The 18,133-nt window shown below is 37.0% G+C and overlaps 1 protein-coding gene across 3 annotated transcripts in view; it reads right to left on the bottom strand.

The window, feature by feature from the left end:
* The window catches only part of LOC127432645 (phospholipid phosphatase-related protein type 1-like), a 152,030-nt gene that overhangs the window by 71,886 nt on the left and 62,011 nt on the right, over positions 1-18,133 (bottom strand). For all 3 annotated transcript variants that reach the window (XM_051683964.1, XM_051683963.1, XM_051683965.1), the window contains one exon: positions 15,673-15,769. In XM_051683964.1, coding sequence (XP_051539924.1) covers positions 15,673-15,732 — 60 coding nt within the window. In that variant the 5' untranslated portion in view covers positions 15,733-15,769. The remainder of the gene's footprint in view (positions 1-15,672; positions 15,770-18,133) is intronic.

Genomic DNA, 18,133 nt, shown 5'->3' with positions numbered 1-18,133 from the left:
GCAGCAGCTTCATCGCCCCATAAGAGGAAGGAAGAGCAAGACTGCAAATTTCAAATGAGTTTATGTGCTAAAATATAACTTTGACAACTTTTTGGAGTACACTAGCAAACAGACGACGTCAAAGTAAAAAGACATGAATTGAAAGTCACAAAACTCCAATGTTGATTTTCTTTTTTACACATTTCATGTAGATTACTCATGTTCAATGAAATGGCCTTGTTGATTGCAATTTGAAGCATTTTAAAAGAAATGCATTTGCATAATGATTAGCTCTGAATCGTTGCAAACATGAAAAGTAGCACCATTTATTATTCAAAGAAACATGATCTACTATCTAATTAACATGACTTGACTTCAGAAGACAATTTAGTCAATAACCTAGTTTCCATCCACTTTTCGCGCTGTTTTGTTATCGACAAAGTGAAAATGCGTAAAAAAATTTTTTTGCGAAATTGCCGTCTTCTGCCTGTTTCCATTCAAATGGCCATTTATCGATAAAAATGTGTGCGTGACAACGTCATGCTTAAAAAAACCCACTTTGTCACATAAGTTTTGGTTTAATCGCAAAAGAAACCTGACCTTAAGCCGTTTCCATACAGAAATGTGTTAATATCGCTAATTGTGTACCATTCGCCACCCCAGATGTCCTTAATTTTTTTCCCCCAAAGTTTTACATTTTACAAAGGTAAAATGGGGAGAGTATTGAGACAATTCATTGAAATTAGCCCGTTTACTGTCATTTTAATTTCACAAATAAATGAAATCAGAAGAGGAGGAATTGCAATCAAAAGGCAACAGTTGCCCTTCTGATAGGACTGTAATATTGGTCCTGATGTTGCACCTATCGCAGTTTGCCAACGGTTCCGACCCGAAAGCGAATCGTCATGGCCCTGCTCAAGCTGGCAACCTGCACCAAGTAGTGGGGGAAACTTTCAGTTTTAGTATAAGGACCATCCATCGATGTGTATGTACTGTGTGCACAGCTATTAAAGAAAAACTGATGCTGTGTAATTTCAGGGTTTACATATGATACATTCCTGATATTCAATAGGCAATTTTGAACAATCAGTTAATCTAAAGCATAGCCATCACAACTGCATTTAACTTTTAACGACCAACTGAACTTGATTTTCATCTAAAATTAATGTTGGCGTCATAACGCAATTTATATTTTCTGAAGAAGCTCAGCAAATGCGATCTGAGGTAAAGAGGGTTAGATTTAAAATATTTAAATGTTTTAAAATATTCTAAAGCTCGTTTTCAGAAAGTGAACTCTGCATTGGACAAATAGTTCTAATAGTTTACAGTCTAGTCTTTTCAGCCGACTGTTTTCATCTTCAAAACATGGTTAGGATAATTTAAGTTTGTGTAAAGAAGTAAATAGGCCTAACAATATTATTTTTTTGTTTTTGTTTGGTAATTTATGTTATTTATTTTTTTTAATTTAATGCTTTATTAGTTTCATAATTTATTTAATTTAATACAGGGAATTTTACTGGCATTTTTTCAAAAGCTTAACAATAATTTTATAGAATTGGGCTATATGTTAGTGTTCCAAAAAAGGACACTGATGCTTTTCTCCTAGTATTGTGTATTTATTTTTTATTTAAAACCTCTTTGTGCATTGAAATGATATGTTTTTTGTATTGTGGGCTAATTCCATGACTGGCATCTATTATTTTGAATGGTCTGGAAAAGCAACTTTAATAAATAAACGGATGGCTACCGCAATTAAATTAATAGCAAAGAGTGGCCATTCATTTGTTCTCCGTGCACTTGTCGATATTGACAGGTTGACATTTTGGCATTAATGCCTATTTTCTCAATAAAAAGCATTTCCAAACCAGTTTTTCGTGACGTGAAGTATCGACATACAGTTTATGCGGTAGATCTAAATGGAAAAATATTATGTCGACAGATAATTTGCATTTCCATCAGCTATATCGGTAAACATTTAGATGCGCTACACCTTTTATCGCAAAAAAAAAACCTTGGATGGAAACATGGCTATTGATTTGTTCCAAAACCGAAACTGGGCGTAGTGTATGCTTGAGGAAGAGGGCTGTTTACTCAGTCAAATTTTATTCAGCTCATTCAAGTTAACTATCACGGTATTAATTAAATAGACATTTAAAGCATGTGCTGTCTACTTAGTGTTTTGTTGAACACTCTTGGGAGTGGGTACAGCTGTGCATCTTCCATGAAGATGCTCTCAAGCTGTCTCAGATCAGTTTAAGGTGCTATTAAGCTAAGCTATTTTAGCCGTTCTAGAATTTCCACAAGCTGAGCCGTTGACTTAGCCACGTCCACACTTTCTTTTCTGTGTGAGACAAGAGATAAGTTCAGTATTAGCATTATTCTTAAAATTCGATTTTATTTAATTGTATCTATTGATCTATGCTTTTCATATGTATTTGTTTATAGATTTTTTTTAAATACATATCAATATAATGAATAACAATATAAATATTTTAATAAATACAAGCTACATAACCATAACAGCTACTAAATAGCATTCATAACATTCAATTACATTGCATTTGTGGTAAACAAAAGCCCACAATGCACACATTTCATAGATAATAAACCAATTACAAGGAAAAAAATACACAATTTACTATAAATAACTATGGAAATATAACAATAACTAATACAAATGTCATAACAACAATAACAACTATTAATTTGCTTATTTTATTTCACAGTTCTCAGTAATGCTTTAGTGTGTGGTGGTACTCAAAACATGGGACAACACACAAGGGAGTGTTGCATGGCACACACATGAATTTGGTGAGGCGCCTCTGCTTTGTCCTGCGAGTGCTGGATAGGCAGACCTTGCAGTGCCGTCTGGTCCTGCTGCCCTGGGAAGCTGTCTGAGGGACTTCGGAGGGGAAATGCCTAGCTGTCAGACGCAGTGGAGTGTCCAAGGCAGGGCGGCCTGCTTTGGATGGACACCGAGGTGTGCTGTGCTCTTCTAGCAGTCCTCTCATCAGGTTCATCCTGAATTGCAGGGATGTGATGACTTTTCCTATTGATAGCAGAGCACATGGGTGGGAAGTGAGGAGGAGTGTGGAATATGACAGCATAGTCATTGTTAGGGATGCACCGATCTGATACCTGGATCAGTATCGGCTCCGATACTGTCATTTTTAGATGGATCGGGTATCGGTATCCGACGAGCCCAATCCAAATCCAATACTGTGTGTTAGACATGTTCATTCCTGTCAAGCTCCAAAAATGACATAAAAGAACCATACAAACACCACTGAAGTTAATATGACTCGTGCATTTTATTCAAAACCACTTGAAGTTATTATTGAATGCCCCTGCTCTGTTGACACACACACACTCATGCCTATTTTTAGCCTTCAAGCATTGCGCAACATTTGAGCACTACTCATGAACAACATCTCAGATGTAGATGCTCAATAGTTCGGTTCACTTATAATATGCATTTAGAATGGTGCCGGAGGTGCATTTTACCAGAATTTTAATAAGAAGCGAATTAAACTACTGTGAACTTGCCTACAAACAGACACATACAGGACTTCCTGGAGAGTTCAGAATGTCAAAATAAAAGCCAGAGGGTTTTAAAGTTAAAGGTGCATGATTAAAATATATTACTGTTGTATTTAAAATTCTAAAAGTCAATAATAATAATAATGTATTATTATTACTATTATTATTATTTGTTTACAAATTACAACAATATTTAAGTTTAATGGGTTCCAAAAAATAACTGTGAATGAAAAGTGAACTAAATTGAACAAAAAAAGAGATCTGAATCCTTTAAAGTCCAGATACAAGTTGAATGTTTTTTGCAACAAAAAAAAAAAAAAAAAAAAAAAATGGCCTTTTCTACTGAACACTTAGACTGGAATTACTGTTAATTTTGCTGCAGCATTATCCAGTAGACTAGTTAATAAAAATTCTTAATAGTTTGTACATTTTTATTGAAATAATGTGTAGTTAAAGGTTTGTGTTTCTTTACATATAATTAGCATCACTCTGTGAGGTATAGGTATTCTAAACTGATTATGAAAAAAACAACACTGGTATCGGATCGGTATCGGCCGATACTGAGATTTCAGATATCGGAATCGGAAGAGAAAAAGTGGTATCAGTCCATCCCTAGTCATAGTTGTTTTTTGTTAATTTTAGTTGAGTTTAAATGCATTCATTTAATTTACATGAAAAAATTATTAAAATGATTAAAATAAACTATTTATTTATTTATTTATTTATTTATATGTAAATTATATGTTGTTCTTAGACTGATGTGCAAATTTCTCACCCGTAAGTTGGTGGTGGACAATGTGGCTGTTCAGTACTGCAGTGTCAAGGAGGTGAAAGAAGACTTTCTTGTACCATTTGGTGGTTTTTCTGGTACAATCAAGAAAGCCTTTCATCATGTCAGCCTTGTCCACTGCCCCCAACTTTTTGTTATATTCCAGCACACAGAGAGGCTTCATCATATATGATTGACCTTTCCGGTGGCTGACATGGTGGATGGATAGACCGTGGTAAGAAGTTGAACATCCCTCTTGTCATGTCATTTCACTGCCAGTTGTGCTCCATTTTCTTTGCATTCAACCTGGCCCTTTGTCATTTTTGCAGGTAAATGTTGGCATTCCCTTCCTGTTGGCTCGTACAATCCCACAAGCTCCTGTGTACATGGACAGGAGGTGCTGGAACAGTGTGGGACTACTGTACCAGTTGTCCACGAACAGGATGTGACCCTTTTTCCAAGTATGGGGCCAGTAATGTCATGACAACAGACCCAGAGATTTCAAGGCCTTCATAGTGCTGGATGTCGGTGGTGGATCCTGTGTATATGATCATGTCCTGCACGTAACCGGCAAGCACATCACATAGCACAAAAAATTTGACCCCAAATCTGTGGCATTTAGTTGATATGAACTAGCGAACTGCCAGCCTACCCTTGAATTTCATCAGCGACTCATCGACACACAGATACCTGTAGGGCACTAAGATGTGATGAAAGGATGACGTGAAAGCAGTGAATATGTTTCTAATTTTTTGCAGGGGGTCGTTGATGTTTGCCATCGCATTGTTGGAGAAGTGTAGGCAGCGGAGGAGCAGAAGGAAGCGGTCCTGTGAAAACAAAGTCCCAAAAATGGTGTCAGGAGCATGGGGTCTGTACTCGTCTGTAGTTGTTTTTGTTTTTTTTTCACAATTCCCATTAGGAGCACTGCCACCAGGAATGTGTACATTTCATGAGCATTTGTTGTTACCCACTTTACAATCTTTCCTTTCACTTCAGGTGGTGTTTTCTCCTGCAGTTCTGAGGCATAGCAGTTTGTTTCCTCAACAATTTCCTCAATTAGTTCCTCAGTAAGGAACATCTTAAAATATTGGACTTCACTGGGGGATTCTGGAGGGTTTTGTAATCCGCACATCTGGTATTCAAAAGCAACCCCAGGTCCAGGAGGGTTAAAATTGCTGGTAGCACTCCAGCATGAAGAGCTTACCTCCTCCACCTTCCTTGGTGTTGTGTGTGCAGGTGTAGGAGCAGTGGCTGAGGCATCTTCATCCTCAGCATCAAGGGCTTGAAGGTTGGGGGCATCTCCTCATCTGTGTCACTTCCCTCATTGTCAAAATCTCCCTCCTCCTCATCAGAATTAAAACATATTTCTCTCATCTCCTCATTTGTAAATTGTTTTCTTTTAAAAGAAGACACCTTTTTCTGTGGCAATTGTGTAAATAAAACTGTAAATAAATCAAATTAACTCAAGTTGTGTGTGTAAAATAGATGACAAGCTCCGATGCGAGTCTGAGGTAAAAGTGATGGGGAAAGGGAAGACTAGTGATAGGCTATGGTCATAGCCATGATTTTATTTTATTTTTTTACTTTTTTAAATTGCAGTGCAGGCCTGTCTGATAATATTTATACACAGATTCACAAATAAAAATAATTAACAACATAATATGTTGTGAATAAAACAATGCATTGAAATATGATTGTTTTTCTCACTGTTGTCATAGACATGAGTGTGTAGATATGTGCTGGAAATTGGTTTCTAATACTTCTGTTTATTTGAATACAATAAACATATCCTGTGGTTTAAAAAGCTGTTTGAGCAGCTGTTTTAGATGTAAATGACAAGGTTTCGCCAGTCACTCTCTCTATAGCAACGGCAGCTACACAGCAACGCAAAAGCAGATTTGGTGAGTTTATCATCTAGTTTTGCTGCTGTTATACACAGTGTGTGGATATGGACAGTAAACTTATATGGTCAGTATTCTGTGTTTGTTTGAATGCATGTAACATAAAACAAACATTTCCTGTAGTTGAAAAGACTGTTCGGGCAGCTGATTTAGACATCTAAATGACGTGCTTAGCCAGTCTCTTTCTATGTAGCATGTAAGCAGTACGACAGCTGATATGGTGAGTTTCTAAGTTAGTTTTGCACGGTTATACACTGTGTGGATTGAGCAGTAAATTTGTTGTCTTCTGTGTTAGACTGAATGCCTGTAACATAAAATAAACATCATGTGGTTGAAAAGATATTTCAAGCATGTAAATGGCATTGCTTATCCAGTTCCTCTCTGTAGCAGCAGCAGCTAAACAACGGGAAAGCAGATTTGAATTTTAAAATTTGCCAGTTGATGACATCACACACGCACATTCTAATCAAACTGGTGTGATGGTACGCCCCAGGAACCAATCTGGAATGATCAAATCAGTGTGATCGTACTTACGAAAGGTTAAAGGAGATTCTGTGAAGAGAATCTGCAATGTTTAGATTTCTCTACTGGTTTTCTATGGTATTCAAGAGCAGGTTTAAGATGGACTACCCATGTATCAAATATCAAGTTTAATATGGGGAGAAACACACACACACACACACACACAAAAACCTTCAATCCATGCTAAATACAGTTGGGAATCATGAGGAATTTAACGATTCTGGTTCCAATTCCACTTAATGATTCTGGTTCCTTAATGATTCCATAGATGTTTCCTATAGTAATTTTGAGGAACAATGGAGAATATTTGGAAAACTTCTCTTCGCATTTACTGCCCTCAGCAGCTAGTAGACGAGTGATGAGATCAGATTTCAGCAGAACGATAACAAATCAGAAATAAATTGTATTATAGAAAATGTATTCTCATAAAGTGTCCCCATTAAGGATTTCTTATCCACAGTGTCAAAGTGTGCATAAAAGTAGGTGGGTGGAAACCTAGCTAGTAAGAGATCTGATTCCTGCAGGTGAATTAAATAACAGCCTGGAGAACAAGGATATGTAAGACCTCCAGATGTCTAATGCTGAAATATGGAACAGTATAAAAGAGATTATGTAAAAGAGAAATATGTTAATATGCTAGATGTTAGTTTCTGCAAGATTAGCAGCACTTTAGATCAGCACTATAATCAAAATGGGAGTTGTGACTTTTAGTCTATGTTTTAGCATTGAGATAATCTATATGTTAGTTATAGGGATGTCCAGATACCGATATTGGGTCCGATACTGCGCTCATGCACTTTTACTTGTGCTCATAAAAATGCTCAGATACCAAAAACCCATATCATCTGACGTACAAATGTCATTGTCAACATTCAGCACACAAATTAAAATCATGTTATGTCTTAGTGTGATTATTAAACCACAAAGGCTGCTATTTAATGAAATAATTATATAGTTTGCATGTGCTGCACATTTCAAAGTGAATGTGTGAAGCAGGCTGCTCATTCACTGAAAACTATAGATATCTATACTGAAAACACCATCATGAGCATTGTGCACACTGTTTGTAGCAGATGACAGTGAGCGGAGCACTAATTATGTAGCATGCAGCACTTTTGCGGTTTAATAAACACACTGGCCCTGCAATCCAAAGGGATACATCAGCCTCCGAAGCGCACTTTGAGGGAAGAACAACCATGATAGTCATGTTGTAAGATCGCGTCAAACAGCATTTCCAATAAATGGAGGAGTAAGCGGTAGTTCTGTCAGGAAGACTCGCAGTGGCATTACGTCATTCATTTAATTCAGGCATCTCAATCTTACAGCATTTCCAATAAATGTAAGTGTAAGCGGTAGTTCTGTCAACCTGCGTGAAGTTGACCCCTAGATTCACAATGTATTAAAAAAAAAATAACATGGGTCACATGTGCAACAGTAATTAGCATATATTAGTATTAGCAATGAGTTTTCTGTTCAATAAACATTGACAAACTTAGCTCTCTTGAATGTTGTACCATTATTCTTGAAGTTAACAAATAATATTGTAACTGACAGTTTTAAAACGTTGTATTTACATTGGCCAGAAATTTTATTTAGTAACAACTTTTGTAGTTTGACTTATATCGACTTTTTCTCTACTAACTCTACACTCATTTCCATAAGAGCATCTTGAACAGAAGTGTCACTTGCGCCTAGTGGTGGCAGTGAAGTGTAGCAGATGATACTCCATGTAAATAAATAAAAAGTTCAATCAGGAAAGACCAGTGAATGAAGATAATTGTTTATTGAACAAATGATGTGATGATTAGTCTTGTGTGTTCACATCGAGGAGATTTGCGCTTTTGTTCTCGTGCCCAGAGCTGAGCGAAAGTGAGTGACAGAAAAAGAGTCTGACAGACACCAGATGAATATAGAGCTGCTGCTGTCTGAACACCAATACGTTTTTAATAAACACCATAGCGACTACAAAAACATTGATAAAAGGAGTTGTTGTTGTATTAAAACATCTTCATCCAACATTTTGGTAAGAGATTGAAATGACAAACCTGAAATAAAATGCTCACTGCTCATAAATCGTACTGACTACACACAAAACAAGATAGACCTATTTCAGAAATATATAATATAGTAGCCTAATATATAGTAATCAGAATGACCGAGACTGCTACTAACCTATATTTGATTTTTGTGACCATTAAGTGATCTATTTTATTCTGTCAGTATTGTATTCAATAAATATCAGCATTTATAATTCGCCTGTAATTCAGTGTCTAATATTTAAAAAACCGAAGTAGCACAAATGAAACTTTTACCGGCACAAACCAGCACAAATGAAGCACAAACAAACGAGACTATTTGGGGTGAATTTGGAGCATGTGGGGGGGCTGGGTGACCTCAGAATGACCTATAAATATTATTTTAATATCTAAAAAACCGAAGCAGCACAAACAAAAAATTTTACAGCACAAACCAGCACAAACGGAGCACAAACGATTGAGACTATTTTGCCGATGTTTTGCGTTGGGTGGGGGGCCAACTTCACGCAGGTGTTCTGTCAGGAAGACTCGCAGTGGCATTACATCATTCATTTAATTCAGGCATCTCATCCAATTATATTCCATCCTCTGCTTTATATATTCCACACAGCTTTCACTTATCGCTCGTTATGCTGCTGTTTGCTTTCACCAGCCACCACCCCATCACCACCAGTTTAGTTCCCGTCCTACTGAGGGGCAAGCTCCTCTCCCCTGCCGACATCATCTTCCGGCAGGATCTGTTCGATGAACTGTTTGAGCAAGAATCCGAGCGCTGAACCGTGGGATGGTGCTTACACCAAGAGAAAACATTTTTTACTATATTCACATCCATTCTTATTTACTGTGAGTCTTTCTGGTGGAAACATTATTTAAAAGGTAATACTGAATGAATGTTATTTTTGAGCCCCACACTTTTCAGCCTTCCTAAGCATTCATGGTGGATGGTAAAGTCTTCAAAGTGAATAGGGCATAGGAATGGTCACTTCTGAATGAAATGCACCCTGAGTCACATAGTGACCCGCTTTCCCGAAGGTGAGAAGCTACCATCAAAAACACACGTGCTGTGTCCAAATAGCCATACTTCTCTACTCTATAGTATGCCAAAAACAGTATGCCAATGGAGTAGTATGTCAGAATCTTCAGTATTCATAAAACAATAAGCAAGAGATACTCAGATAACCTACTATTTCCCATAAGATTCTGAAATGCGGATCAACTGGACACTTTACGACCCCATAGTCCCTCGGGAGCAGAGGAGACATCGTGAGTCGGACGGCTCTTCTCAACTGTAAGTGATTTAATAAGTGACACTTATTACAGGGACAATCCCCCCGGAGCAACCTGGAGTTAAGTGTCTTGCTTAAGGACACAATGGTGGTGGCTGTGGGGATTGAACCAGCAACCTTCTGATTACCAGTTATGTGCTTTAGCCCACTACTCCACCACCACTCTATAGGACTCATTTTACTGTGGAAATAGATAATTGTCTACTAGTTTCCTCCAGCATCTTCACAAGGTCCTTTGCTGTTGTTCTGGGATTGATTTGCACTTTTTGCACCAAAATACGTTCATTTCTAGGAGACAGAATGCATCTCCTTCCTGAGTGGTATGATGGCTGCATGGTCCCATGGTGTTTATACTTGCATACTATTGTTTGTTCAGATGAACGTGGTACCTTCAGGCATTTGAAAATTGTTCCCAAGGATGAACCAGACTTGTGGAGGTCCACAATTTTTTTTTTTTTCCTGAGGCCTTGGCTAATTTCTTTTTATTTTCCCATGATGTCAAGCAAAGAGGCACTGAGTCTGTAGGAAGGCCTTAAAATACATCCACAGGTACACCTCCAATTCAGTACACCTCCTATCAGAAGCTAACTGGCTAATTGTCTAAAGGCTTGACATAATTTTCTGGAATTTTCCAAGCAGCTTAAAGGCACAGTTAAATTAGTATATGTAAACTTCTGACCCACTGGAATTGTGATATAGTCAATTAAAAGTGAAACAACCTGTCTGTAAAAAAATTGTTGGAAAGATTACTTGTGTCATGCACATTGTTGGCATAAATGACTTGCCAAAATTATAGTTTGCTAATATTAATTCTGTGGAGTGGTTAGAAAATGAGTTTTAATTACTTCAACCTAAGTGTATGCAAACTTCTGACTTCAACTCTACATACAGTATTGTGCAAACCTTTTAGGCACTTGTGAAAAATGTTGCATAATGAGGATGTCTTCAAAAATAATGACATAAATAGTTTTCATTTATCACTTAATGTCATACAATGTTCAGTAAACATAAAAAAAAAAGCTAAATCAATATTCAGTATGACCACCTTTGCCTTTAAAACAGCATCAAAGCTCCTAGGTACACCTGAACACAGTTTTTCTTGGTTGTTGGCAAATAGGATGTTCCAAGCTTCTTGGAGAATTTGCCACAGTTCTTCTATCTATTTAGGCTGTTTCAATTGCTTCTGTCTCTTTATGTAATCTCAGACTGACACGATGTTCAGTGGGGGGCTTTGTAAGGGCCATGACATCTGTTGCAGGGCTCCCTGTTCTTCTATTCTAATCGTTTCTATTTGCAAAAGTAATGTTTGGGAGTCTAACATTTATATTTCCTATTGACACACTAAAGCTGAAGATATAATTAACCATCTTAAGACAAATGCTTTTGTGAAACATCTTATGTGCCTAAGACTTTTGCACAGTACTGTATATACACATGACAAATTAATGTAATGGCCTTTGAAGCAACACAGTAATCGTGCATATAGTCTGCAATGCCTGAATGTTGTTTTCATCTGAGCAAAAAAAGAAAACAGGTCAACATATGGTTGTGGTGGGATCCAGGTACACGGCGCCATCATTACTGGGCATGGTAAACAAGAGGTTTGCCTCATGCTGTAAATTCACATGAAGAATATGATGCTGAGTTACTTGTATGATAAAGCAAGACACACGATCCATCATTTTAAAATGCCAGCCAAATATGTGTTGCTCTTTTGCATTGATATTTGTTGATCTGTGGAAAACAGGCCCCAAAACTGACCACTCAAACAGGAACAGCATGATCAGAAGATGGCCTGCTTCCAGTTAAAGCCCAGTCGGTAACTAGAGGAGAGGGTAGCTGGCATATGCCACAATATTGGATACACTTCTCGGTTCAGGAGCTTTTTCACAGTAATAATCTCCCTAAAGAAAAGATCTGAGCACATGATGGTATTTCTCAGTGCCTTGATGTCTTTACTAAGTGAGTATTAGGCTGCATGATCGTGACTGCGTGGCCTAGTTTCTGTCTCTGATGTGTCTTGAGAGCTGCAATCTCCATACACACACTTACTATAAAGCACAGTGGAACAGCAAATTTGCCATGTAAAAGGCACCTCTGTGACAAGTGAGTTTTTATGTTTTATCTCCGTTTGAACATCCCAGCTGAAGTCTGTTTGTGAAGCTCCTCGCATCAACACATTATTTCTCTCCTACAATGTTTAGCAAGCAGTCTGGCACTTTGCAGCCAATGTGTAATCCCACTATTTTACACAGTTACAAAAGGCAAGAACCACAGGTACTATAAGAGGAAGTTAACTGTCTTCAAGTGCACACTCCAAAAAAAAAAAAAAAACAAAGAAAAAAAAACACACACAAAAAAAAAAATAGACAACTAAAATCAAAGTACAGATAAGAAAACTAGAGGACCATATATTTCTGGTTAGTTGACAAACTATCATGGATGTGAACTTTTTTGATCAACATGACAAGCGTTTATATAGCATTTCCATGGAGTTTCTAATTACACCATTTCTTTTAAAGATAGCAATTCAAGTGCAATTTTCATGCCAGGGCAACGCACAACTGGGTGCAGGCGTATATGCGCAAACTGTGGGTGCATAATTTATGGGAGGTCTACGTAAAAAAATTATGCTGTGTAACCGGTCCTAGTCAACCCGCTCTGAGCGGGCTTTGAACCAGTGTCACCAGCATGGGAGGCGGGCACGCTAAAGAGGAGGATAAAGGCTACAGCCTCTAGCGTCAGTCGCTAGTGTGCCTCGAGGCCAGGAGAATAAGGTTTACACATTGCACAGCACGTACCAGCTGGCTCCTGCTACACTCACCACCCTAAACCTCACTCCCATCCAGGTCACAGCACCATTGTAAATGGTCCTGCTCAAACCGCTCCGAGCGGGATTCGAACCAGCGTCACCAGCATGGGAGGCGGGCATGCTAAAGAGGAGGATAAAGTCTGCAGCCTCAAGTGTCAGTTGCTAATGCGCCTCGAGGCCAGAAGAGTGACGTACCGCTACAGCTGTGCAAAATATAATTTGCTATATTTGTGAAAAATAGGTAATTGCGCTTTAGATGTCTGAGAATCATGTCTATTCTCAGGGCAAAGTCTGAACTGCATCTGCAGTTTGGGGATTTCACCAGCATGTGCTATCAAAGTGCATGCCCATAATTGTTAATCCTAGCCATTATATTGTATGTCAGTAAATCAATATGATTAATTATATTTACATTCTCTATAATTTAGGAGCTTGCATCCATGTAGTCCTAACAAACACCACCATTAATGATTAATCTTTAGTAATTTTTCAGAATAAATGTGTTCAGTAGTCATGCCAGCAGATGTTGATAAGGCTGTCTAAACAGTCATCCGCCACTAGAGGGTGCTTGCGTGCTACATGTCACATCTTGTCCGCATCACAGAAGAAGAACCACACTGTGATCAGTGTTGGAGCGTTTCTCTAAAAATGAACATAATTTTTTTCTGCATATAGTATAGCACTGTAGATCTGCCGGTCTCCTAGTTTCATTCCAACCTACAATATGTTATTGATCGCCAGGAAATCAGAGAAACAATATGTAATGTTATGATTTGACTTGATTTCAGATAAAAAAAAATAAAAATAAAAAACACTTCAAAGGTTCTAAATATCCCACGATCCACAATGTGAAGTTTGAATGAACTCAAATGTGTATCTTGTATACAAGTTATTATTAACAGTGATTTATTAATAGTAATTAGCCTTACCAATTCACAGATTCGTACTAAAAATTTCTTAAAATACACTGAACTAAGAATATTTTAAGAGGACAATGCCTTGCATTTCTTAAGTGTATTAATTTAAATTATATTTAAACAGTAAGCTACATGCACATATTATTTGGAGTCCTCCACGACAATTGATTATGAAAATGTCTGGAAATTCACATCCTTAGTGCTCATTTATATTGCTTGCGCTTTGAACACAGAATTTTGCCAACCCACTTACCACCAAACTTCATGAAAATACCAAAACTTCATGGCCACGCCTACTGAATTTGCATGTATGGTGGATCCCATAGCACTGTACTTAAGACATAGCGGTCTTAAAATAGGACCCCATTTGTTCTACTGATGTTATGAAAGGCGTGTTTCTTACAAAATTAGGGAAATAAACACAACACTTAGTAAAGTTTGAAGTAATGGCAAGTAGCATGTAAACAGGATTGAACAGATTTGCCCATTTCATGTAAATATATTAATCTGCGTAATTCCTTCTCTGATTATAGGCAATCAATTGACTTTTGGTTAATGTTAGCATAGGTGTTGCTATTCCTGGCTGGTCTGGATGCTCAAATAAATGTTAAATAAATGTGTGAATGCTAATGCATGTATTCCCCCTGTTGTACCCCTTTTTATGTATCTCCTGTTATGTGTCCCTTTTTTGTTTGTCTGTTGCTTGCATCCCCCATATGTACTCTCTATGTGTTGCAATACAAATAAAAAAATTTAAAAATTAAATTTATGAACCCAGATGCTCATACACTAACACATTTCATGAGCATCAAGATTGCTGTGTGTGTAATAATTGACAAAGAATGACACTTATTCACTTCGAAGTGCCCAGCATATGAAGACTATTCAGTATACTTATATAATTAAATCACAGCCTTTTGTGGTTTAATAAGCAAATCAGGCCATATAGCAAACTGCTTATCCAGAGGTGTGAAGCTGTCGTCAATGAATGTGGGGAAATTCCACTTGCTCAACTTAACAAACTTGTGTCTTCAGTGCCCAAATGCTTAAGTGTTATTAAAAGAAATGGTTATGTTACACGTCTGTCCCAACTTTTTTGTAGCATGTCAAATAATGTTGTAGTGCTATCCCTCCTTTTTGTTTTTAGTAGCATTTTCCATTCTGTCCTAATTGGAATTGGGGTTGTAAATGTAATAGTGTTAGATAAGGTCATGTTAACTACTTCCGGTATGCTTGCTCTCACCCACAACTCTAAGTTACAAATTACTACTTTGTCATTTAGCACTCTGACAGACTATAGACACAATATTGGCCCAAATTACAGCCCATTCTCACCAAGAACCGCCCACTTACGCAAGAAGAGACCGTCTGACTCACGTGTTGTTTACGATCACCCTGCACATGCTGACATTATCAGCACGAATGGACAACAATATTCAATGCATCACAGAAAATCAAAAGCAAATGTACATGATCAACAAACATAAGATGTAGCGAGAACACAGCACTGTTCCAATAGGGTGAAAGTCCCATTAATTTTGCCCAAAAATTTCTCACGCTTGCCCCAGGCCATTAGTTCATCCTTATTGTTGAGTCCTCCATACCTATAAAAAAGCTTGTCCTATATACTCTTCAGCAGTATCAGCAGCACAAAGCTCAGAGGATCTGGCATCCAGCATTCATGAGTTCAGACAAATGGCACAGCGGCTCATCTCCAGCTCACAAACCCTGAAACAGTACTTTGTCTTCTCAGAGTTTTCTCTCTGAGGGAGACAAATGCTTTGAAGTGCCAACACACACTTCCCAGTGATAAAACAGGATTTGACAGAGATTAAGGAACAGCACAATAACCAGAGAATACAGTATAACAGCAATTAAACGAATCCACTCTACACAACACAGAAACTTACCTCAACGAATATGAAGCAAGGTATGATGGAGTAACTACGTTGCGTATTATCCGAAGCCATTTTGCATTGATTGAGTCAAAGATCCACGGTTGGCAATCTATAGGGAAGGAATAATTATAAAATTAGTAGAGCATTTAAAACAATACTGGATTTACAAACACCCTGTGAAATGCAGAGACAGGAGAAATAACAGTGATTGGGCACGGTACATAAAAGTGCACTTAGTAATTTTTTACTCATTAAAAATATTTTACTAACAAAAAAATTAATAGTAATTTTGAAACATGTATTAAAATCATAAGCACTCACATGAGATGAAGACTTCAGTCATATGAGTAACCTTATAAAAGCTGTTTTATTATACATGCAAAGGGTCCCCTCGTGGGGGCAGCCATGTTAGGATCACATGACCTGTCGAATATTACTCACTTAATCTCAGTAACCGCCCTGTTATTGGGCACTTTCACTCATGGATTAAATTAATCACAAATACCTGTGAATAGTGAATTTGTACAATGGTATTGGTAACTGAAAACTATTGTGTTGGAATGATGAAGCATCCACACCCTAAGTGTCAGTGCAAGTCCAAGGCAACGTATTAAAATAATTACTGAGTGCATCTTTGAAGTCAACATGAAACAGCATTTGCAACCCATTTTTACTTTACTTTCTGAGTGAAACAGGACATTCAAGAAAAAAAAATAATAATAAGATGGGATTTTTATCCACTGTGAATACATTTGGTGGCGAAATACCAACAGCACCCACTTTTGAAGAGGCTTTTTGACCAGGACGTGGAGGAGGGCAAGTTCACCTTTGAGAACATCATAGTGAATTCCAATGGTAACACTTCTTTATCAAAGCTATCACTATTTGCCATTATTGCCATAACACTTTTAATGTGACCATAAACCGCCATTGAATTACTGCAAGATTTTAGAAAGGCTCCATCACCTAAAACAGTAGTCAAAAACAATGTCTAAAAAGCTATTTGGCTGTTGGTTAGCATTAAGTATTAGCCTGCACAGCCTAGGCCACATCAGACGAAAAAGAGCGTAGTTTCATAGGTGGAGCATGTTTCTACATTTTGAAATTTCAAAAAAAACAAAAAACAAATACATCCTCAAATGTATGGAATTGGTTTGGCTTTAGAAAAATCGATACCGAGCGTGCAAGTCCAGCAGGCTTCCCAATATTTGTGCTACAGAGACAGGAGAACACAGAGCGGGATCACTCGCGCTACTCAAACTGCCTTATCTCGATATCACGGACAAACCACAAAACTTTCGTAACCCATCTGAATTGTACTGAGTTTTCTTTTTTTCTTACCTTAAAGCGTTATGGAAGAAGTCAAACATCACAAACGACTAGACAACTCAACATTCTAACCACCATTAATGAGGAAAACAGCAAAAATAATGTGTCATTAGCCAACAATTATCTGTCATGCGGGTTTGTTTTTTTGTTTTTCTAAACTACACAATCACATCATCACCCTATATAAAATTCAGTTTGAATGTTGTTAGAAATTATGAAACAAACAGGCCATGTTTGCCTTCAGATATTCATATATTCTCAACAGAGATGACTTAAATCATTAAGAGCCCAATGAAGTGTTTATTTTCGTTGGATATATATATATATATATATGTATATATGTATATATATATATATATATATATATATATATATATATATATATATATATATATATATATACACTTCAGACTGAAATATGGCATAATGTGAAATTTTGCATATGGTAAGGTTGATTTAAAACCAAATTGAGTTTTTTTTTTTTTAATTTTTTTTTTACTTTGTGTTTGTAAAGTAGAGCCCAACCGATATGGGATTTTTGAGACCTATTCCGATTTTAGAGGTGTAAAATTCACCGATTACCGATATGGTGTCCAATATAGTTAATTTTTGAGCTGGAATGAATACAGACCTTTTCTATGTGGATTGTGCACCGATATGACTATGCATAGGTACTCAGAAGGCTGCTTTCTTAAACAAATAATTTTATCAAAGAATATTTGACATTACTATTATTATACATTGTCAACAAATTCTAGAAATGAACACTGAGGATATAAAGAATAAATAAAAATACAATAAATAGCTAAATAAACATCAGTACTGTATGTTCAGTATCAGTCAGTTGATGACCATTTAAATAAAGAATAATTTAAAATTATAGCTAAATAAAAATCAATACTATGTTTACTATCAGTCAATGGCTGACCATTAAAATAAAGAATAATTTCAAATAACATAAATAGCTAAATAAACATCAGTACTGTTTAGTATGTCAACTGATGACCATTTAATAAAGAATAAATACAAATTAAATAAACAGATCAATAAACATCAGTAGTACTGTTTAGTATCAGTCAAATGCTGACTATTTTAATACTGCCAGTCAATTATAGTGATGGGAAGTCCGATTCTTTTCCGTGAA

This window comes from Myxocyprinus asiaticus, chromosome 42 (assembly GCF_019703515.2).
Source record: "Myxocyprinus asiaticus isolate MX2 ecotype Aquarium Trade chromosome 42, UBuf_Myxa_2, whole genome shotgun sequence".
Classification (NCBI taxonomy): Eukaryota; Metazoa; Chordata; class Actinopteri; order Cypriniformes; family Catostomidae; genus Myxocyprinus; species Myxocyprinus asiaticus.
Note: the sequence above shows the minus strand (reverse complement) of the source record. Positions and strands in the feature narration are given on the sequence as shown.